General features: G+C 40.1%; 2 protein-coding genes across 4 annotated transcripts in view; one reads left to right on the top strand and one right to left on the bottom strand.

Moving 5' to 3' along the window:
• The window catches only part of LOC311044402 (H-2 class II histocompatibility antigen, E-S beta chain-like), an 11923-nt gene extending 1885 nt beyond the window's left edge, over positions 1–10038 (top strand). For all 3 annotated transcript variants that reach the window (XM_084055953.1, XM_084055951.1, XM_084055952.1), the window contains 7 exons: positions 1688–1942; positions 3155–3427; positions 5665–5881; positions 6607–6674; positions 7251–7364; positions 7803–7862; positions 8801–10038. In XM_084055953.1, coding sequence (XP_083912079.1) covers positions 1688–1942; positions 3155–3427; positions 5665–5881; positions 6607–6674; positions 7251–7364; positions 7803–7843 — 968 coding nt within the window. In that variant the 3' untranslated portion in view covers positions 7844–7862; positions 8801–10038. The remainder of the gene's footprint in view (positions 1–1687; positions 1943–3154; positions 3428–5664; positions 5882–6606; positions 6675–7250; positions 7365–7802; positions 7863–8800) is intronic.
• A 381-nt stretch (positions 10039–10419) lies between these two features.
• On the bottom strand, positions 10420–22257 carry LOC311044395 (serine proteinase inhibitor 2.4-like). The gene is made up of 8 exons (XM_084055934.1): positions 22249–22257; positions 20909–20955; positions 18326–18488; positions 16547–17083; positions 15878–15948; positions 13316–13518; positions 12700–12850; positions 10420–12252 (listed from the first exon to the last, which is right to left on the bottom strand). Exons 3-8 carry the CDS (start codon positions 18480–18482, stop codon positions 12061–12063), a joined length of 1311 nt encoding a protein of 436 aa, XP_083912060.1. The 5' UTR covers positions 18483–18488; positions 20909–20955; positions 22249–22257; the 3' UTR covers positions 10420–12060.
• Between the last annotated feature and the right edge of the window lie 2865 nt (positions 22258–25122).

The raw sequence follows: 25122 nt of genomic DNA, 5'->3' as shown, positions 1-25122 counted from the left end.
ATACTGTAATTATACACAACCAAATATGAACAATGCACAATATAAACAAGTGACATGCACACACGTACGCATGCGCACACACACACACACACACACACACACACACACACACACACACACACACACACACACACACACACACACACACACACACACACACATACACACACACACACACACACACACACACACACACACACACGCACACATACGCACTCACGCGCGCGCACACATATGCACGCACATGCACGCACGCACACACACACACACACACACACACACACACACACACACGCGCATACGGACACGCGCGCGCACGCACGCACGCACGCACGCACGCACGCACGCACGCACGCACGCACGCACGCACGCACGCACGCACGCACGCACACACACACACACACACACACACACACTCACACACACACACACACACACACACACACACACACACACACACACACACACACACACACACACACACACACACACACACACCATCCTTTTACTACCTGTATATACAATATTGAATCTTCAATGTTGGTCCAGATACATAAACCTTAAAACAGATGTTATGAACTGTTGTTGTGACATCATGAAATATGGAGAATATAATATAATACATCATGAAAATGAGGGTTTTGTGCAGAGGGAGGAGGAGGGGCCTATTATAGAACCCTGGGGATTCCAGAAACCTCACATCTCCATATTTCATCATACAAGAGTGTTGCACACATATGGTTGTACATTTTATACCTCTTTGCTACTGCTGCTATGTAAAATGTACTATTTTAACTGTTAAAGAAATGTTACACCATGTGGGGTTTATTTTACTTATTTATTATTGTAAAGTATCATCAATTATTTATTGGTAAAGAAATGTACTCGAAAAGTACCAAAAGTAGAAGTAGTCATTATGCAGAATGTGATGTTTCACAAGTTATCGTCTAACTCTAAAATGTATAAAAATAAAATAAGCAGATCTAGAAGTTCACAATGCGTCGCTATGCGACGCATTGTGAACTTCTGGATCTGCTATTTTCAAATGGCCAAAATATATATAGGGCTGAAGTGGGTAATGTATGTTTTGTAATAATAATGACTAATGAGCAAAATCTACAAAGTAACTAGTAACTAAAGTTGTCAAATAATAGTAGCCTAGTGGAGTAAAAGTACAATGTTTGTCTCTGAGGTGTAGTGGAGTAAAAGTACTGAAAATTTGAAATACTCAAGTAAAGTAAAAAAAATACCTCAAAATTGTACTTGAGTAAATGTGCTTAGTTACCGCTACGCCGGGTGTGCGCTCGGCGCTGCGCACGGTAAACACTGATCAAGGACGACACGGAGACGTCGGGTCCGGACGAGCGGACGCTGTGGTGGGCGGGGCGTGGAGACGTCATCACACTAGAAATCTGACATGATTTAATACCTGGGTTGTTGTGACATCATGTAATAAATCATTCATTATGAATTACTTTCATAATAAAAATAAAAAATAAATAAATACATAAAAACATTTGAATCTGTTTCAGTGTGAATAAAACGTTTGACAGGAAGCTACTTTTAATATCCAACCTTTCAATTCATATAAGAACCAAACATGATTGTTTAACATGATGATTATGTGTTATTGTCACTGTGAAGAAGTTTATTGTTGAATTTAATGTCGTCTTTGTTTTATTTCCAGTGTTCCATGAGCAGTTTACAGTCGTTAGCTGTTCAGACACAGTTAAAGACCCATATAAAGAGTGGATGTTTGCACTGGATGGTGAAGTGATGGTGTACGCAGACTTCAACAAAGGGAAGGTGGTGGAGCCTCAGCCTCCGTTTGTAGATCATATGAACTGGCCAGGAGCTTATGATTGGGCTTGGGGTGATCAGGCGTGGTGCAAAGCCAACCTGGACACCATTCGCACTGCCTTGAAGAAACCACCAGTGAAAGGTACATGAATACTATTAACACAATAGTTATTAACTAAAACGGTTGAATACACACACACACACACACACACACACACACACACACACACACACACACACACACACACACACACACACACACACACACACACACACACACACACACACACACACACACACACTTTAATGTATTTATTTGGATTTTCAATTAAAAGACACAAATCATTTCAAAATCCAAGATAATATGATTAACAGTTACCATCAAAATAAAACATCTACATAACATAACAAAATTAGGTCTGGGAGTCGATTATAACAATTAATCTAATTAATTAGAGGCTTTGTAATTAATTAATCGAAATGAATCGCATTTTAATCACATCAATATTTTACCTGAGAACAGTGAGAAGCATTTTTTTCAAATGGATTTTGGTATACGTCTTTAAGTACATGTACTCAAGTACTGTACTTAAGTACAATTTTGAGGGATTTGTAGGCCTACTTTACTCGTGTATTTCCAATTTCTAATACTTTTAATTCTACTCCACTACATCTCAGAGGCAAATATTGTACTTTTACTCCCCTACAATTATTTGAAAACTTTAGTTACTAGTTACTTTGTAGATTTTGATTATTATTACAAAACATACAGTAACCACTTCAGCCTTATATCATCCATTTGAAAATAGCCGATAAGCGTGACGCATTGTGAGCTTGTAGATCTGCTATTTTCAAAAGATTTGTATACATTTGAAAACTTGAAATGGGACATTTTGTAAAATGAATACTTTTGGTGGAATTTTGATGCAAATACTTTTATACTTTTACTCTTTTAAGTATTTTGAATTCCGGACTTTTGATTGTAACAGAGTATTTCTGCATTGCAGTATTGATACTTTTACTTAAGTAAAATATTTGAGTACATTTTCCACCACTGAAGGCTGGAGTATTATTACTGTTGTTTTATGGTCGTTTATTTATCAATGAATAACATAAATGTGTGCATGTGACCCGCACGGCATCGTGCACCCCTCTACTTAACTGCTATCTCATTGTATTTAAGATATTCAATTTACATTCAAAACATTTTAATGCCAGATTTCACATCCTGAACCTATTTTAGACTATATGTAGTGACATGTTTGGCCGATAGGGGGCAGTTAGCCTAGTGTTGATATTATACAGATGATAATAAAACTGAACAATAATTACATTTTTAATTGTGTATTTCCAGATGGATATGTGTTCTATATGGCTGACCGCTGTCTGTTTAACTCCAGTGAGCTGAAGGACATACAGTACATACAGTCATATAATTTCGATGGTGATGAGATCTCCAGGTGGGACAGTAGAGTAGATCAGTATGTTGGATACACTGAGTTTGGTGTGAAGAACGCAGAGCGCTGGAATAAAGATCGTGGACTACTGGCTGGGGTCAGAGCAAACCGAGAGGCACGCTGCAAACCCAACATTGAGGGCTACTACCACAATGTCCTGAACAAGAGAGGTGAGCTGATCTCAGAGCAGCACTCAACACTCATCACCTCATAAACTATAACATGACATCATATGATTCTATTCAGAGATGATAAATGGTGTTAATATTGATCATATAATAATTATTACATATTTCTTTATCTAATGAGAAACATTTCAGATCCTCTTGATTTATATTGTATGTATCCTAACACGCTGTCACACAGTGGAAATAGCAGATCTAATATTAATAATAATAGACCAATTATTTGTTTACCAACATTGACACTGGACGCACAGGTGATTGTTTCACGCAATCAATTCTCAACCTGTTGTTTTGGGGTGCAGCTGGTTTCAGCACACCCCAACCCCCTCTTGTGTGTTGGCTGGTGAGGCGCGTCCTATAGCGAGACCTGACAGAATGGGTTTCATTGAGCGCATACTGGTTCTTATCAGTGTGACATTGTCTGTTAAGGGGTCTATACATCAGACTTATATAGCGCTTTGCTTAGAACCCAAAGTCTCTTTATAAAAAAAAAAAAAAAAAAAAAAAAATGTATTAGTGTAAAAAAAAAGAAAAACGTCAAAAGGCTAAAACAATAAGTTAAGACTAAGAGGAAGAAAGAGATGGTTGGTTTGGGTTAGGCATAACCTAACTCTACAAGCTCACAACATGTGGTGTCACCATCTACACCGAGTATAAATTAAACATTTAGATCTATTTCTGAGTGTTTTCACCGACATATAATGACCTTCCTAAAACAGAGACACCAGGATTAATGTTTTTAAATGAACTTTAAAAAGAACCATGCAGGCTAAAACACACCTCTATACACTTCATTTCACCTCCTGATTTTATATTTTAATTATTGTCTTTACTGGTTTGTTTTGTATGTTTTTAATCACAACATTTTACAGGATTATGGTATTGTTTTGTTTGTTTCTACTCTTGTTCATTTGAGCTATTTTAATTAAATGATATTGCTTGGTTTATTGTTGTTTATGTAAAGCACTGTGTAACTGTGCATATCATAATGTCATGTCATTATGTTTAAATTACGTTACTATGCATTCTACGTTGTAGAAAACTGTAGACTATTGTGAATCTACAGTACTCTGATGCCATCTGGTGGCCAAACACTGACATTTACAGTTACAATTTACAATGCAGGCATTTATCAGACGCTCTTAATCCAATGTGATTTACAGTAAGCAAGGAAAACACAAGGTAATACATCAAATGCATAGAAATAGTAATCTAGGATCATAGGTAAACCAAGAACCTATCTTCAGTCTAAACCATTGGTTCTCAAAGTGTGGTACGGGGACCCCCAGGGGTCCTTGGGGGGATTCCAGGGGGTCCGCAGCAAAATGTGTTAATATAGCGTCACAATAATTTTAACCACTTTAACCTTCTATACTTTGGGCTATTCAAAAATAGCATATATACAAGCTCATAGCGCGGCACCGAGTGCCGCGCTATGAGCTTGTAGATCTGCTATTTTTGACAAATCGTGAAAACTTTGAATATATATTTTTCATTTCATTATTCAACATTTGTAGTCAAATATTTGCTTCTGGGGGGTCCCTGGAACAAAATATTTTGCGATGGGGGTCCACGGCCAAATACATATCATTTTGGGGGTCCTTGACATGAAAAAGTTTGAGAACCACTGGTCTAAACAGTATAATATCAAACAAATAAATAATATGTACATTAAAACTATCCAAACTATAGGATGCCAGGTCTACAATGAACCTGCCATCTGTCTACATAACATGATATCTAAATTACATTTTAGCCTTTGCATAAGACTGCAAGGTCATCAAGGCTAGGTCTAGTGCTACAGTCTGAGGTGGAGTCTGAAGAGGAGAGTCTTCAGATTATGGTGGAAGATTTGGAGTGAGTCTGCAGTTCTGACTGCAATGGGGAGTTTGTTCCACAGTTTGGGAACCAGAAGGGAGAAGAGTCTGGGACGTGTGGAGGATGAGGGGTTGTAGGGTTGGATCAGGTTTGAAGATATGGGGGTGTCATACGTTTGGTTGCTTTGTAGGCCAACATCAGTGTTTTGTACTCTGTGAGGGCAGCAACCGGGAGCCAATGGAGGGAGAGGAGAACGGGGGAGGGACGTGAACATTTTGGCTGGTTGAAGACCAAGTGTGTTGCAGCTTTCTGGATCATTTGGATCTTATTTGGATGATATACGATTATTAGTGATAATGACATTTTCTTATGACGGTTATATAATAATAATCTTATTTATCCAGTGGAGCCAAAAGTGAGACTGAAGTCAGAGACTCCCCCTCGTCGTGGTGAACACACTCACATGCTGAGGTGCAGCAGCTACGACTTCTATCCTAAAGTGATCCTGGTGACCTGGTGGATAGGTCAAGAACCTTTGACCTCTGGTCTCTCCTCTACTGACGAGCTGTCTGATGGAGACTGGTACTACCAGTACCACTCCTACCTGGAGTACACACCCAGGTACACACCTAACAGACACCTATACATAGAAATACACACCTAACAGACACCTATACATAGAAATACACACCTAACAGACACCTATACATAGAAATACACACCTAACAGACACCTATACATAGAAATACACACCTAACAGACACCTATACATAGACATACACACCTAACAGACACCTATACATAGAAATACACACCTAACAGACACCTATACATAGACATACACACCTAACAGACACCTATACATAGACATACACACCTAACAGACACCTATACATAGACATACACACCTAACAGACACCTATACATACAGTATATTTTCTTTAAATAAAACAAGTGTTACTCGCTTGCTGAAAATGGCCCATTAATTGGTAGGCTAATATTAAGTCACATGCACGCACGCACGCACAAACACACACACACACACACACACACACACACACACACACACACACACACACACACACACACACACACACACACACACACACACACACACACACACACATACACACACACACACACACACACACACACACACACACACACACACACACACACAATGCAATGTCTTCCACTGCCACATTGTTGTTGCTTCACACACTGTGTGTGTGTGTGTGTGTGTGTGTGTGTGTGTGTGTGTGTGTGTGTGTGTGTGTGTGTGTGTGTGTGTGTGTGTGTGTGTGTGTGTGTGTGTGTGTGTGTGTGTGTGTGTGTGTGTGTTACAGATCAGGAGAGAAGATCACATGCATGGTGGAACATCCCAGCCTGACCGCGCCTATCAAGATGGACTGGGGTCAGTTACTGTAATCTACTGTATTCTACTGTATTCTACTGTACCTTACTGTACTCTACTTTATTCTACTCAAAATCAAAACAAATACATTAAAACATCCTAAAAAAGTAACCATTCTAATAAGAAGGTCATGGTATCTTGTCTAGATGAGGTACATCATCTTTGTTTACTAATGGCTGCAGGTACAAAGACATTAAAAAAAGTTATTTACTTATATAAACGCTGCATTGATATCAATGGTAATGGTCTAGTGGTTAGACTTCGAGTGTCTGCCCAAGATTGAGAGGTTGGAGTTCAATCCCCGGCCGGGTCATCCTAAAGACTATCAAAGTGGGACCCAATGCCTCCCTGCTTGGCACTCAGCATCAAGGGTTGGGTTGGAAAATCTTAATTTTTCAAAAATATCAGATCTGCTATTTTTGAATAGTCTAAGTATAAAATAATAGTTATAGCTCAAATCTAAAATGACACAGATGATTTCATGTCAGAGTCAGTGAAGAACAAGGTGTTTTAATATACTGTAATAATATAATTAATATAATATAATATAATGTAATATAATATTTGCATTGTCAGATGACTCCATGTCAGAGTCAGTGAAGAACAAGGTGGCCATGGGAGCATCAGGTCTGGTTCTGGGTCTGGTCTTGTTCCTGTCTGGATTCATCTACTTCCAGTGGAAGAAACGAGGTGATTAGCATGTTTAATTAACATGTTTCATTAATTATTATACTACCAGTGGAAGAAACGAGGTGATTAGCATGTTTCATTAACATGTTTCATTAATTAATATAGCCTACTGCCAGTGCAAGAAATGAGGTCAGATCAATAGAGGATCACATGACACAGAAATGCAAACAAACAAACAATCGTAAAGTCACAACCTAAACTGGTTTATATTGGTTTGGAACCTTAACCGGTTTAGGCCAGTTTAGACGACCTAGTTAGACTTCAAAGTGTGTTCTATGTTGTCACATGTGACCCTGATGACTGAACCCTAATGTTGCTGTGTTGTTGTGTTATTGTGTTGTGTGTGCATTTATGCATTTTATGGAGATATACACACAAGACAGTACATAGGATGTATGTGTGTGTCTGTTTTAACTGTCTCTCTTCTTCTTCTATCAGGTCGTATTCTGGTGCCGACAACCAATGATGAGAATCTTTAGACTCCTCCCACACACCCAGGTTCACTTCCTCTTTCTTTTTACTAAACTTTTTTACATATACATTCATACAGTTTTAATGTATAAAAGTGTATAAAACTAGAAAACATACACAAAACAACGCTTGTGTAAGAAGTGAAACAACTAGCCTGGTAAACCATCCCGGTCGCGTGAATTCATATTATCACGTGTCTTCTGTTTAATTTCTTATAATAATGAATCTAATAAACACATTTAATAATCAAATGATGTGTTGTATCAGACAACACTGATGACAATATGGTCAGATGGGGGGGGGGTCCTTTTGGTGAACTGTGTAGTTTGAACCATTCATCAATCAAATATAAACATTTTTTACATGATGCAGGAGTTTAGATCCCATAGCCTGAGAGGACGTTCAGGTGATTCAGTCCGGAAGTGAAGAGACGTCACACTGGGTGCATCCACATATGTACGTCAAGTTGTCGTACGGAAGTCGGAAGTCCCATCCACTGCATGTTAAGTTTTAAACCGGAAGTACCGTTTCGTTTTTTTTTTTTACGTGGGAGTGGACGGGACTTCCGACATCCGTACGACAACTCGACGTACATGTTTCGATGCACCCAATGCAGCCACACTCTGAACCAATCATTTGAACACAACATTTCAGTGAACTGTAGCCAATTCAGTACATTGAACACAACATTTAAGTGAACTGAACCCAATGATTCAGTACATTGAACACAACATTTAAGTGAACTGAACCCAATGATTCAGTTCATTGAACACAACATTTAAGTGAACTGAACCCAATGATTCAGTACATTGAACTAAACATTTCAGTGAACTGTACCAATGATTCAGTGACTAATAATTTGGGAATGATTAATTACATTTTATAAGGGAAGGTTATTCTAAAGTGTTAACATGTTCACACAGTTAATACATTCTGATTCTTATCGGTTTATTGTCTTTTCACAGAACACCTGGGTGTGTTTTCAGAGAAGCAGAGAGTCATCGCTGCCCCTGGTGGAGAGAGGAGTAAATACATGTGTGTCCATTCGGCTTTTAAATACTAAGAACAGCAGTAAAATGATGACATCATCAACCTTTTTCACAAATGTGTCCTTTACACAATTAAAATGCTAATTAGCTAGCTGACATGGTTTTGAGGTTAGGTAAAGGTTAGGTTTATAAACATAGTTTCTGTGAGGTTAAAGGTCAGGGTTTAGGGTTAAAACAGTTCAGTTCTACACTATATTGAAACCTTTAATAAATGATCACACACACAATCAGAGTTCTTCATAACATTAATATTAATATCCATCTGAATGGAAGTCAGTCAGCCATGTTTTGTTTGGTTTGGTTTGGTTTTATTATTATATAATTGACCATAAGTCATTTATTATGTAATCATTTATAATGTGTGATAATTAGTGTGTTAAGATCATTATGACATCACTGTTTCCCTGTGATGGGTGGACCTGGACCCTCTAGGCTGGTCCGGGGTTATGGGTCCACCCAAATTAGACAACGGTGGGCCACCACAGTCTATGAAATGAATGGGAAACACTGATGACATGTGTTACGGCCCTGTGTGGCCTCATAATGTGTGTGTTTTAACCCTCTGAGTGTTCTCAGTGCCCCGTTTGGTAATTGGAGGGTGGAGTGGAGATTGGAGGAGTGGCGTGATGTCTGGAGACACACCTGGGCTTCATCCTCAATCAGCCCAGCCAGTATAAAAGCCTGGGAGAAGCTCCTCTGCAGTCATGTTTACCCTCCTTCACCTCCATGTGCTGAACCCTTTCTGTTAGTTAGTTGGTGTTTACTACTGTAGGTCTATATAGGCTGTGTGTCATACCTTTTACTATTTAGTGTGTAAAGGTAACTTTAATACTGTGTGTGTTTAAAGTACAGACACTTATTAGATAGGAAACTTCACTTCACTATGTTCCAAACCTTCACCTGAGTGTACTAGAGAAGGGAAGCTTGGTAGGGGTGTGCCGCCATTTGTTTTGAGCCCGTTTTGTTTAGTTAGGGAGCCTATAGACTAGTGGTTCTCAAACTTTTTCATGGCAAGGACCCCCAAAATGTTATGTATTTGACCGCGGACCCCCATCTCGAAATATTTTGTTCCAGGGACCCCCCAGAAGCCAAGATTTGTGTTCAAAATGTTCGCTTTAAAAATATATATATTCAAAGATTTTCACTCATGTTTTTTTTCGAAAATAGCAGATCTACAAGCTCACAGAGCGGCACTCGGTGCCGCGCTGTGAGATTGTTGATCTGCTATTTTTTTAATGGCCAAAGGATAAAATTGGTTACAATACAGAAGAAATATGTCCGGATGAAAACACAATAAACTGACTGTCTGTCTGTATCCATAACTATCAGAAGATAGTATTAAGTATTATCCACAATTTATCTCAAACCTTACTGAGGAACAGTATCTAGTAAGGAATAGGCAATCATTACAGCATAATGTTATGCTAATTTGTACACTATCAATCAAAACTAATGTGATTTTATTTTGTATCTACAGTGAAACAATAGAGGAATTTGACGTTTGGATAAAATCAAATAAAAACTAAACCCTAAAATGATTTTAATGTGTCACATTGTTTATTAATGATCCCACTAGTCCTCACAGCAGTGAAGGCTACTCTTCCTGGGGTCCAAACATTCACAATCAAATTAAAACATAATACAATGGAATTCCACCATTACGTAGTTAAAACAAAACTATTATTATTATTCCAGTGTGTTACTGCTGTATACATTTCATTAACCACTTTCTACCTATTTTCTCTCTATTTTGAGCATGTCATAAGGGAAAGATTTAACAAATAAAAACATGGTCAAAACACACGTGAGCTTGTATATCAGCTATTTGTGGTTAACACGTGTAGTAACATATCGTTGCTGTTAGGCAAAAGTAGCAGATCCTCAAGCTCGAAACGTGGCGCGAAGCGTGGCGCTTTGAGCTTGTAGATCTGCTACTTTTGATGTTTTTGAATCCTGAAAAGTAACAGTTCTGGACATGTTTTTCCACCCGGCAGAGACGATGTGGTATACACACCTTTTGTGAGTAATTAACTATAAGGTCCAATTGGACTGTAACATCTTAAGCAATTAATATTATGGAATGATGCTGATTAACACTTGTTTAAAAAGATATTTAGCAAATTGCCAAACCATTTTATGTTCATTTTGCTTTCCTAAAATAATCCACTATATGAGGCGCTATGGAAATACCTTATATTGTACAATTTGAAATCACCATTTATTAGCAAGTTAGGCTCTAATGCCACGGCAGCGATTCCCTAGCCTGGGTGCCAGCCTGCTTCGCTGCGTTCGGCGGACTTTTTTTCTCTCTCCGCTTCTCAGTCTGGAATGCCTCCTATCTCCAGGAGGCGGGACACAGCAGCCAAGGTTCGAAACCTACCGTGGCTTCTGATTGGTCTGTGGTGCGGGGCGGGACAAAAAAAACGGTGTGATCGTTTTGATTCGTCATTCGTTTGAACAACATCCAATCAGCAACGACGTTGCCAAACGTAACATATGTAGTTCCTGTGTACTTCCTGTGTAGTTCTGAAAGACGAGTCAATCGGGTGCATTCCAGACTGAGAAGCGCAGAGAGAAAAAAAAATCCGCCGAACGTAGCGAAGCAGGCTGGCACCCAGGCTAGCGATTCCCTGGTTCGATTCCCAGACCAGCTCGACCATTGCTCTTTGTCACTTTCCTACTTTCTCCCCCACCTTGACTGTCTCTACACTGACCTATTGAAATGGAGCAGAAATGCCCGGAAAAGCTAAACATTTAAATGTGCCATGAAAGTATGCCTTTCGCCTGTAGGCTTACATTAATATTAGATTACCTTCAGTTACTGTGAATGATATGAATAATTAGGAACCTAAACGCCCTATGTTGCCCCTTATCACCTAACTTTTTTTTGCCATTTTGAAAAACATTTTAAAATAGTTCAAATCAACGATGTAGATCGGCTAGTTGAACTACTAAATGTTTTTCAAAATAGTAAAATATGGCTAATACGTTTAGGGATAAGGGGTAAGGCGCAAGATAGGGACCCTAGTATTTTATCCCTGGTCTACACTTGACTTCACATTTCAAACTACTCAGAAAACCACCAAAGAAACAGGATTCGAGAAGGATTTCATAATTATGTTGACGGTCAACCATCTGTGCTTGAATGATTGTGAACAGACAGTTTTGACTCAGAATCAGACGTTTGGATTGACGATCTTTCCCATGAACAGAATGTTGTGGGAGGAGTCAGCGATGAGAACCATGAAGGGCCGATCGAAGCTCAGCTCGGGGACGTAGTCCATGACTTTCAGCACGAAGTCGGCGGTCGTGACCGCGGCCGCGGTCGCTCCAGACTCGTCCACATCCAGCGTGGCTCGGTGCACGACCTGCACATAAAACGATGATCAATAATCAATGATTAGTCAATCAGTGATTCTCACACACTTTTTTCATCGCGATGCGACGCATTGTGATCTTGTAGATCTGCTATTTTCCAAAGACTTATACATTTGAAAACTTGTGAAATGCGACATTCTGCATAATGAGTACTTCTATGCTTTTGTGCTTTAAGTATATTTTGATACCAATACCTTTGTGCTTTTACTCAAGTACATTTTGAATTCCAGACTTTTACTTGTAACAGAGTATTTCTACATTGCAGTATAGATACTTTTACTTAAGTAACAAATGTGACTTTTTCCACCACTGCTGATGGACCGTCTCTGTCCTTTGTTGTTTGTGACAGCTGTGACAGCTCTTACCTGTGACACAGTGACAGCTCTTACCTGTGACATAGTGACAGCTCTTACCTGTGACACAGTGACAGCTCTTACCTGTGACACAGTCAGACTGTTCTCAGCTGAAATGCCACTGAGATCAGCTGCAGCACCGAACACGTCCGTTATTCCCATCTGACGCAGCACATCGTTCAGGATTATATTCGTCTTGATGGAGAACTTGGGAAGCGATATATTCCACTTTTCCCTGAAAAGGGAATATAAAACACTTGGATAAGTGATATGTTTTGGTTTAAACAAACACGTCTTTTGTTGAAAGGTCAAAGCACTATATTCTGATAGTAATCATTGCTATAGAGTGTTTGTTCATTAACAGGAGTCTCTCCAGCTCTTTAATAAACAGAAAAATAAATGTTCAGGTAGGTGACAAAATGTCAGCCAATCACGAGAGAGAACCCATTTATCAGCTTCAATTTTTTTTATAGCGTTCCAGTTCCAATTGTATCTGCTCATTATAAGTAACATGTAATACATGACAATTCTAATGTAATTTAAACACTTAAACCCTGATGTCCCTATTTTGGGCATGTCACGTTTTCAAAGTTCACAACGGGTCACGTGATAGTGAGCTTGCAGACTGGATATTTTAAGAAATGTTTAAAGACATTTGCAACAGGGTGTGTGTGCTTTTTTTCCAAATGTAATTTCAAACCTTTTCCTCAACCCTTTGAGCCACTTGGCGTAGTGTATGGGGCAGATGGCCTCCTCCAGTTGAGTCAGATTTCTGCCCATCTCAGGCAGCATCAGCAGCATGGAGTAGGTGCTGTTGAAGGGTAAACGGAGGATATAGGTGGAGATCTGCTTGTCAAAGTAGACACTGAACTGGTCCTCCACGTTCATCATCTGGACTAGAACCTGCAACAACATCACCATGTGGATCGTTAGAAGAGCCCTAGTCTCGCGTAGCCAGACAACTATTCCACAATCTCTGAATGCTATATAGAGTCTGGAACTACAACTCCCAAAATCCAAGAGAGGAAGCTGGCACTTCCGTTAACGAATATAAACCGCTCACAAAATGTAAGGAAACTTGAATCGTTGATTAGTCTCCGTTACAACGAGGTACAGCTTGTAAGTATCGGGCATTCATGGAATGAGCAACACAAGCAAACGTGTGGGTAGCGCCGAGCAAAAATGTGCCAAAATGGCCTGTTAGACTTTTCTGCTGACATTCAATGTTGTGACATTCATGACATTCAATGGGCTTCAGGTGTGTGCCAGTCACAGGTGTGTGACTGTCTCACAGGTGAGTGACTGGCACCTGAACATGGGTTCTGCAACTTTGTTGAGTTTGTGTATGCACCAAGCAGCAACACTGCCCCCATGGAAAGATGCCACTTTTGTCAGGATAAGGCCCGTGCAACAGGGCAAGTGAAGCTGGTGTTCCGTTATGCAGAGTGACAGCATTATTTGGTGTTAGCCCTGGTACCATTTCCAAACTTAGGATTAAGTTCTGTGAGACTGGTGAAGTCAACAAGGAAGACAACAACCCAGACCCCTTGCTTCACTGAGGAACCATAGATTTACAGGCAAGATTTGCACAACGGTACCAAAGACAGATGTCAAAGTTGCAGGGCCCATGCTCAGGTGCCAGACACACACCTTTGACTGGCACACACCGGCCTGCAAATGCTACCAGGGCTGACATCAAATAATGCGTAATCTGCGTAACGGAACACCAGCTTCACTTGCCCTATTGCACGGGCCTTATCCTGAAGGGACAAACGTGGCATCTTTCCATGGCGGCAGTGTTGCTGCTTGGAGCATACACAAACTCAACAAAGTTGCAGAACCCATGTTGCAGAACGCAAAGTTGCAGAACCCACCTCTCAGCAGGTGTGTGCTGGCAGGTCGCTCAAAACAAGAGCGATTACCAGCAAAAGCATATTGGGTGATTTTGGCACATTTTTGCTCGGCGCTACCCACACATTTGCCTGTGTTGCTCATTCCATGAATGCCCGATGCTTACAAGCTGTACCACGTTGTAAAGGAGACTAATCAACGCTAAAAATGATATATAACACTTTACTGATTGGTATTAGTAAAGGGGAGATATAATGGCCCAAATTAAAGTTTCCTTACATTTTGTGAGCGGTTTGTATTTTAAAATATCTTTACACTTTACTTTTTAATTTCCATTTCTGCTAAGCAGCAAGCTATATATATTTAGATGATTTATATTTATATTAGGATAAATTTGCGCGACTGTAAAGACGAAGCGGAAGTGGAGAGGAGGCTTCACATCCGGTTTATATTCTAATCATGATCAGAGCTTCCGAGTCCCAGACTGTATGACCGGAAACATTTGAAAATTGTGGGAGGCAACAGTCTCGTAACGCGAGACTAGAAGAGCCCCGACCCATGACAGGTTTTTTGGGTCCAATGCCGATCCCGATTTAGGAGAGTCCTAGAGACCAACAATTACCCACGTTTTGTCTCAGGCCCTGTTCAGACTGACAGCCCAAATCAGGGTTCCCATACATATTGGAGTTGGGTTGGTTTGATGCAGTCTGAACCAGGCTAAGGAATGTGTTTTCACACGTCATATGTGTTTATTCAATTAATTTGCAGTGAGGGGCAGATCAGTGAGCCGCGCCGCGAGACAGACAAAGTGCTGTGAAACTTAACGTGCGGACGCAGTCGTGCTCATCTCATGCACACGCCCGCCCGTGCTGGAGGAAATGTTTCTCAGTGACTCAAGGGGTAAAGAAACAGGCTTAAAACAAACTATTATCGTGAGGTACATGACACTGGCTGTCTTGTCTGAAGCCTAACCTCATGTCACTGGGCTTTCCACCACGGAGGAAGAAAGAAAAAGGAGAAAAAAAGCTGACAGCTGGTGCGCGGGGTAGCGGCTATCTACACTGTAGGTAGATAGACGGATAGATGTAACGATATACTGCAGATTATATACCGGTACATTTTGCGACGTGGTTAAAACAAACTAAATTTATATATTTGCTTTGAAGCCCCGGTGCACGCAGCACACTCTCCTCCTGTGAGGGTGCACTGGACGTGTGTGTGATGACAACACAACGGCCCTTTGGTCTTGCCTCGGCGGTGGAAACTAAATGGTCTGCCGGAAACCCTGATTTAATGCATAACAATAGTAACATAAGATACTATACAAATATAGGTGCAATTAGTGGCTACCTTTGAGATAAAAATAATAAAAAGCCATTCAGTTAGACAGTAGTGTTATGGGATGAAGTACCTGGGTTCGGTCATCCACACTGAACTCCTCCTCCGATGTATGTCTAGGGTTAAATTGAGTCTTCCATTTTCCTGTTGGACAGAAAACAATGTAGAAACAATGACGAAAGTGAGACGTCATTTAAATGTGGGAAGGTGACTCTGTAGCCATGACACTAGTTAGGGTCTAGTCATTTACACCCCACGTGTAAATTGGGTTCCCAGAGATTAAACTAAATGTAAACAAATGGGGGTCTATGGCCTGATGTATATCATACTGAAGGTCCTTGAAAAATGTTGAAAATCACTGAGTTAGAGATTAACTCTAGCCATGGTTAGGTTAATAATAACTATTACTTAATTACTGAATTCACCAGTGTGATATTTTTGAATAATGACCACTGAACTAACACTAGGCCACTGTCTGTCTAATCAAAGCACCTGGCTCATAGCAATCTACGTGGCTTGATTTTCTGCCATATCCAACATGTCATTTACATTTGTCAGCTAAACATTGCCGTCAAGAATGTTTTTTAAAACATTCTAATCACCCTGTCGGGGTATATTTCTCAATAATAACCTGCTCCCCATTGATTATCCTTTGTATAACACTAGTTTAATTTCTGTCTGGTACATGAAATTATTCTAAAAACATAAGAATTGAAATGACAGCTCAGAGATGACATCTTACCTTTGTAGTATATGTAACTAACAAGATACATGAGGGTCTCTTGATCCAGGTCTTCCACTAGTTGGTCTATCTTGCCGTGGGTCTTCTCCACTACATACTTGTTGATGGTAGCAGCACTCTCTGTGGCATTTCTAAAGTCCACACTGAACCCGTCCGCCATGTAGGACTGACGCAGGGTCTGCAGGAACTCAGGGTGTGGCTTGAACTTATCGTCCACAAACACAGCGGTTCCTGCACTGACGTCTTCTGATGAAGTCTTGCCGGCTCCGGTCAGAAGTCCACGGAAGGCCTGGTCTACGTCAGCCTGGTTCAGTAAGGAGCTGTTGAAGCCCAGACCACTGAAGAGCTGCTGGTGGGTTTGGCCCCGGGCCCCTACAGACAAGGCTGCCAGGGCCAGGGTGATACTGGAGGGTGAGAAGAAGACGTTCTTGCCTTGGTTGTTCGTCTGAGCGGCCAGATGCCTGTACAGGTTGAAGGCAAAACCTTTGTTTGCTGATGTCACCATGGAGAGGCTGTTTGCAGCGTGGTCATCATAACCTGAAGGTGATGGTTTCGATACATGGAAAAAGAAGGAGAAAAAAAACAGACGGGGTACATTTACTTAAGTACTTAACAAAAAAATATATATATATACTTCTTCATCGTACAACAAATAGAAAAAATAGCTGATCTACAAGCTCACAACACTTTAGCTTGTACTGTAGATTTTGGGTGTATTGGTGATTAATTTTTCGGCGGAACGGTATCTTAATGACGTGATGCGCACACGCGCGCATTTTTTTCCCGTTAAAAGTAGGAAACATGTTTGTATAGGACATGTTTTACCTCTGGGGCGGAATCTGCCAATGCTTTGTCAATGCAAATGCGTGGATTCATGGTCTTGCACATTTTTTCCAAGAATCCACGCATTTGCATTGACAAAGCATTGGCAGATTCTGCCCCAGAGGTAAAATAAAAGTGCGGTGGGACCGTGCCCTTAGCTTATAGTTTTTGTCTTTTTAAACTTAAATTCAAGGAATGTAGGATCTACAAGCTCACAATGCGCCGCAAGCTTGTAGATCGGCTATTTTGGAATGGTTAAAATGTATATAGGGCTGAAGTGGTTAATGCATGTTTTGTAATAATAATCAAAATCTACAATAACTAAGGTTTTCAAATAAATGTAGTGAAGTAAAAGTACAATATTTGGATCCGAGATGTAGTGGAGAAGTAGTAAAACTATTAGAAATTGGAAATAGTCAAGTAAAGTACATATTAGTTATTAATTATACAACCAAGGTTTATAGATTGTAATTAAAGTAAATAAAAGATGAGTGTTAAAACATTTTAATTTGCTGCTTTCTATAGTTTTAGCAATTTCCAGTGGGTGGGGGGGGCATTCTGTCCGGTGGCTAAATATGTATTTTTTTTACACAATAACCCCGTGTTTTCTTTATCATTATTTACAGTAGCTCTTCTAGCCCCCAATAACTCACATCTAGCCATCAAAGACCACAGGACCTTTTTTATTGTGTAAAAAAAAGGCATATTTAGCCACCGGACAGAATGCCCCCGCCCACTGTAAAAAAATATATAACTCTCATCTTTTATTTACTTTTATTTGTCCTTTAAGTACAGTACTTAAGTAAATGTACTTAGCTACTTTCCACCACTGAAATTGGGATATTATCAAACATATCAGAGTCTTCATTTCTGATATGTTAGAAGTCTGACCAGAGGCATATGGATAAAACATAATTATCCCCACTGGCCAAATCCAACCCTGGTCAGCTCTGTTACCTTGATGTCCTCCTGCATAATCTGTCCGGACAGATTGTTTGTGATGGGTATGGGTATGGGTTCCCCCTGTGTGTCCTTTCTGGCTATGGCCTGTATGGCCTGCACCCAGACACACCAGCGCTGATAGAATCCACACCAACACGGCTCCTTGCATCATGGTGAACTGAGGCAAAAGGTTCAAAGGTTCCCATCAGTCAATATAGTTCACTCACTGTTAACCAAACAGACCTATCAACCCTAGTCTAGCATGTCTGGATTGATGGAATCTACTTCATGAACAGTTTGCAAATCGTACAGAGGTATACGGTTCACAATGATTGTTAAAAAAGTATAACACAAAAAGCCCTATAGCATTGGTTCTCAAAGTGGGGTCCGGGGACCCCCAGGGGTACTTGAGGGGGTTCCAGGGGGTCCCCAGCTAAATGATGGACAGGAACAAAATGGACCCTTGTGGGTGTGTAACTCTGAGAGTGTACAAATGGAACCAAATGGACCCTTATGGGTGTGTAACTCTGAGAGTGTACAAATGGAACCAAATGAACCCTAACGGGTCCATTTGGTTCCATTTGTACACTCTCAGAGTTAAATTAACATTGATTATACAATATGAATTGGGGTCCCAGAGGTATAAATGCCATTAAATGGGGGTCCGTAGCCTAATGCATGTTAAACTGGGGGTCCTTGAAATTAAAATGGTTAAGAATCACTGCTAGAGAGCCGTAAAAACCTTCTCTTATGGGGGTCCCTGGCTTATCTTTTCAAATGGGGGTCCGTGGGGTAATAAGTGTCAATTTGGGGGTCCTTGACATGAAAAAGTTTGAGAAACACTGCCCTATAGGACCATTTACAAATGACAGGTGCTCTTTTAATGGCGGGTTTTGAAGGCGGGTAAGGAGTAACACTTGTTGATGTTTGTTGAAAGGGCATAGCAGTGGATCAAAGTTGACCCCATGTTTGTGTACCATGAGGTAGAATGACTGCAAATACGTCATGTTTCCAATGGTAGATTAGATATCTATTTAATGGACCATTTTAAATTCCAACATCAATGCTGGCCAAGACATTAATATCCAAGTATCACAAAACTAAAACAGGTGTATTATGCTTCATTTTAATGGCAGGGGGGTGTCACTGTGCCACACAATGAGAAAATAACTGCTTTTAATTAGAAAATAACAGGTTTTCAAGTAAATGTGATTTAATTAAAAGTCAATTATCTTCGGCGAGCAACACTGTATTATGACTGAATTATTATAACTTAGCCTAAAGTGTGTCGTTTATTTATTTCGGTCCATTTATCAGAACACTGATACACATACAGTTAAGTCTACTAACTTTGTTAGTGGCCCTAAAAGGTGTAGGCTGAATCCGAGGTTTATGTTGCCTACCCCAGTGTTTCTCAAACTTTTTCATGTCAAGGACCCCCAGATTGACATTTATTACCCCACGGACCCCCATTTGAAAAGATAAGCCAGGGACCCCCATAAGAGAAGGTTTTTACGGCTCTCTAGCAGTGATTCTCAACCATTTTCATTTCAAGGACCCTCAGTTTAACATGCATTAGGCTACGGACCCCCATTTAATGGCATTCATACCTCTGGGACCCCAATTCATATTGTATAATCAATGTTAATTTAACTCTGAGAGTGTACAAATGGAACCAAATGGACCCGTTAGGGTTCATTTGGTTCCATTTGTACACTCTCAGAGTTACACACCCATAAGGGTCCATTTGGTTCCATTTGTACACTCTCAGAGTTACACACCCATAAGGGTCCATTTTGTTCCTGTCTATCATTTAGCTGGGGACCCCCTGGAACCCCCTCAAGTACCCCTGGGGGTCCCCGGACCCCACTTTGAGAACCAATGGCCTACCCTATTGGAAAAGTACCGAAATAACACAGTTTCAAACATTGGTTTAATGAAACTGAAAACATAGGATTAATTAAAACATCTAGAGCAAGAGAGACTGTCCAAGAAGGAAAATGAAATAAATTATGTTCACTAATTATGACTGGATAATCATTCATTTAATGTAGTATTCATATTATTGCCATATAACAATGTGTTACAATGCTTCCACCATACTCTGTGGCTTTTTGACCGCAGAATATTTTATGGTTCTAATTCTACACACAGATTATAGCTCCCAACGGAACCTCTGCCCAGTGGTGTAAAGTAACTAAGTACATTTACTCAAGTACTGTACTTAAGTACAATTTGGAGTTTTTTTTCTTTTCTTTTTACTTCACTGTGTATTTCCATTAAAAAAACATAGATTAACCACTTCAACCCTATTTAAACTTTGGCCATTTGGAGGGAAAAAAAGCCACCTACAAGCTTGCAGCTTGTGAGCTTGTAGATCTGCTATTTTTAAATGGCCGAAATGTAGGGCTGAAGTGGCTTTTGTAATAATGATCAAAATCTACAAAGTATAATTTCAAATAGTAGACGAGTAGAGTAGTACTGAAATTTGGAAATACTCCAGTTAAGTAAAAAATACCTCAAAATTGTACTTAAGTGCTTAAGTAAAAGTACTTAAAGTTACTTTACACCACTGTTATTATTATTATTATTACTCACCTTCCTAATGTGAAGACAGCTCGTCCTCACCACAGACTGACTGACTGCTGAGTGAGAGACAGACAGACAAAGGCAGGAGAGAGAGAGACAGAAACGACCGCCTTTAACAACTGATCACCAGATCAATGGCCTGCCCTCTACCTCTAGTAGCCAGGCCATAGACAGGACCCCCCCCCCACACACACACACACACACACACACACACACACACACACACACACACACGGATGATGCTCCACTGCACTTTGACTTGTTTATTTGTCAATATGTGTCTCTTATTTGCTCAATGCTCTGGTCTCTGTATTTATTCTGTGTAATGATTACTGTTACAGCTATCTATCAAGCATGGCACCATGGCAGAAAAGGCAACAGTAATGTGCAAGAGCTATTTTATGTATATCTCTGCTGTCAGGTAGAAACAAATGTCCAAAATATTTTCAAGGGGGAAAAAACCTTATGTTTTTAAAACAACACAATACTGTATTTTTGATTGAATACTTTATTAGCAGTTTACAACACAAAAGCAAAGTAAAGTACAGTTCAATACAAGGTCTGCTAAGAGAGGATTTTAAACCCAAGAAAGCCTATGGCTTGTTTCCATTGTGGTCTCATCTAGCCTTAGATCAAGGCTATGTATTTTCTATCGATTTTGATCTCTATGAGTCTTAGCTACCTCCCCCCAGATTGTCCTGGAATGTCAGCTCCAAAGCCCGCACTTCTCCAAAACATGTACAAATGCAAAATATAAGGTGATTACCCGCGTGTCCCAAATGTTAACTAGGTGTACCGCGTCTTTGTGTAATGTATTAGTCCATATTTGTCAATAAAGAAGTGTTTTAATCCCGCCTGTGGCCGATTCTGTTGGAAGTTCCCAATGGGCGGTAGTGACGGGGCGCATCCGGTGAAAGTCAGAATTACACTTAAAATAAACAGGAAGTAAACGAGGGGGGGAATGGCGTTCGGCCACAGACGGGATTAAAACACTTATTTATTGAAAAATACGGATTAATACATTAAACCAAGACTCCGGACCGCTAGTTAACATTTGAGGCAAGCGGGTAAGCACCTTATATATTGCATTTGTACATGTTCGGAGAAATACAGGCTTTACTGGTGACATTCCAGTTGCTAAGACTCTCGTAGATGTAAAAATGTCAAAATCGATGAAATACATCTACGATAGTCTTGATCGGTTAGATTGGCTAGAGTTAGGAGGTTTTTTGACCAGGGATGTGGAGACAGTTGTTATTATGTCCATCATAGATTAGAATGACGAAGTCAGACCATAGAGTGAGAGTCAGATGGAGAAAAAAACCTGAGTCTCTGTAAAGTTTGTTTACCTTCCGCTCTGCTCTTCTTCTTCTTGTATCTTTCCGGCAGACAGACGCCCGTTGGCGTATTGCTGCCTCCCACTGTTTGTGTTAGGTACTGCGCTCTTGTACTGTGGCCTTACACCTTAGGGGTCTTCAACGTTTTCAGGCCAAGGACCCCCTAGCTGAGAGAGCGATGAAGCAGGGACCCCCTACTCTGTATTGTATAACATTGTGTTTTTTTTTAACTTAGTCTGCTCTTTTTTCCCTCTACACCTATAGCCTCTTTGCCAAAAAATAGCCGATCTACAAGCTCACAACGCCTCGCAGAACGCCTCGCTGGGCGAGGCGTTGTGAGCTTGTAGATCTGCTATTTTTGGCTAATGTTCCCCTCAGAAAAGGAATTCTAGGGTTCAAGTGGTTAATATAAAAACACTAAATCCTATCACACAAAGATTTGGCGGACCCCCTATAGTAGCTCAGTCTGAGGACCCCCTGTTGAAGACCCCTGCCTTATGGTGGAGGCCTGTTAGAAAGGATAAAATCCATCACAGCTTCCATCCATCCATCCATCCATCCACTGCACTTGGTTTTGGTGTTCCTCAGGTTTGAGAAGATCTCACACACAGGTACAACAACAGAGGGAGCCCCACTGATCTCACCGGCACAAACATGGGGTCAAATTCGTTCTACTGCTGTAGCTGTCCCAGAGATGGGTTGAATTTTGTGGTATTATTATTTTTTTTTAAATAATTTTCTGAAAATTGTGAATATGTTTTATTTTGTGTGATCAACTGTATTGGTTATTTGTTACATTATTGTAGTGCCATCTACTGTTCAGGTCATGGCATTGTATTACATGGGCAGATGTCACTTGACACCAATCACCAGAGAACATTGGGCCCACCTGTGTGAGTAATCAGTACAAACAGAGTTTCAGAGCTGAAGGGAGCTCTTTCTATGTTTAGAAGAATCTACAATATGTATATACATAAGATAAAAAATAACTTAACTCTCCTGAATATGTTGGGCTGAAGGCGCACACGGTACGTCACCTGTTATTGTGTTGTTTGTACAACTTATTGTTATTGTTTGTGTTGTGTGTGATTATGCAACTGCAATATGGACATTTCATTTGATCATGTGGACATTTCATGGACATTTAAAAAGATGACAGCAATGTTGCTGCCAACAAGGACATGTAATTCATTGTGGTTAAAAAAATATGATTAGTTTTATGTCATTTCATTCACAGCTTTTCACGGTGTCTCTCTTGGGAGAAATAAAAAGCCCTTGTGAACATCAGTCGGAGCATGGTTTACTCTGCCTCAGGAAAAGACTGTTTAGGAGCAGTTATAACTGCTTTGCCACCAAAATGTGGAATGCCCTTCCAACAAAAATTAAAAAGTGTGACTCCTGAGACTCCTTCAAAACTGCCATAAAAGAGCACCTGTCTGCAATTTGTAAATGGCCATAGAAAAGCCCTCTAAGCTTATAGCACCAGAAATGTTTGCTGTAGTGTACATAATACGTTCATTGCTACTAGTGTTGATTATGCCTTGTTTATCATTGTATATATTATTGTATGTCTTAATGAGTTGAATACAGACAGCACCACAATGGAAACAAGCCCCTAAAGGGCTTTTTTTTGTGTTATCCTTTTAACAAACATTGTAAACCGTACCTCTGTACAATTTGCAAACTGTTAATAGAATATTCAATCAAAGAATCAATCACTCAAAGAGATGCAAGATAGTCCAGCATCAAGTACTGCAGAGAACAGCTCAGTCCTCTGTTTGTTGTGTATGTGGAACACTCCATGATCACATGCATGCACAGTTTCTTCATCCCCCCACTCCCCCTGCACTCTGCAGCTGTTCTGTGTGCCACGCAATGCTGTAAAGTAACTAAATACATTTACTCAAGTACTGTACTTTACTGTGCAATTTTGAGGTGTTTTTACTGGAGTATTTCCAATTTTCAATTGTTTTTACTTCTACTCCACTACATCTCAGAGACAAATATTGTACTTTTTACTCCTCTACAATTATTTAAGAACTTTAGTTATAGCCTACTAGTTACTTTGTAGATTTGTATTATTATTTCAGAACATACATTAACCACTTCAGCCCTATATACATTTCGGCCATTTGAAAATAGCCGATCTACAAGCTCACAATGCGTCGCGATGCGACGCATTGTGAGCTTGTAGATCTGTTATTTTCAAAGGATCTTTATACATTTGAAAACTTATGAAACGGGACGTTCTGCATAATGAGTTTTTGACACGAAATTCGTCACAAAAAAAAGGGTCTAAAACCGCTAATAACGGCACATTTTCGCGCGTGTGTGTGCCCACCCGCAACTCCCGAGGCCCTGACTCTGCTAGCGTTCTGGCTACGCCACTGCTGTGTGCCACGCAGGGGAGAGTGGGAGGCCTGACCGACAGTTTGAGGATCTATTGGAGATTTGACTGATAGATTGAATACTTTATTTAGTCAAAAATGTAGACTGCACAAGGTACAGTCAGACATTCAAAAGGACATTCTAAAAGGATCAGACGAAAAAGTCCTGGGGACTTGTTTCCATTGTGGTCCTATATTGTATTTAATTCATCAGCTTATATAGCATAAAAATGAGGTAGTATATGTCTATGGTATTTGTAACCAATACCATATAGAGATACGATGAATCTAACGTTTAAATATTCTGTCATCTACCCATCCTACCTGGGTTGCGTTTTTTCCACCCCGTTCTGAATTCCCATAGACGTGTTTAATATCGTGTCAAATAAGAACTGTGTTCCAAAAATAAACAAATGACCCTGGCGGTTTTACTCTTATGGATATGAAGCATCAACTGACGGGGAGAAAACGCTAATACTTCCGATGCATTAGTTAAATA

Source organism: Gymnoscopelus microlampas, assembly GCF_963454915.1.
Source record: "Gymnoscopelus microlampas genome assembly, chromosome: 4".
NCBI lineage: Eukaryota > Metazoa > Chordata > Actinopteri > Myctophiformes > Myctophidae > Gymnoscopelus > Gymnoscopelus microlampas.
Note: the sequence above shows the minus strand (reverse complement) of the source record. Positions and strands in the feature narration are given on the sequence as shown.

Bases quoted from the DNA above. Each gene is read 5' to 3' on its own strand.
- LOC311044395 (XM_084055934.1), bottom strand. From the start codon at position 18,482: ATGATGCAAGGAGCCGTGTTGGTGTGGATTCTATCAGCGCTGGTGTGT. The intron at 12,851-13,315 runs GTTTGAAATTAC...TTCCCTTTTCAG, and splicing joins CTCAAAGGGTTGAGGAAAAG to GGAAAAGTGGAATATATCGC. The intron at 12,253-12,699 runs GTAAGAGCTGTC...TTTTATGTGCAG, and splicing joins ACAGTCTGACTGTGTCACAG to GTCGTGCACCGAGCCACGCT.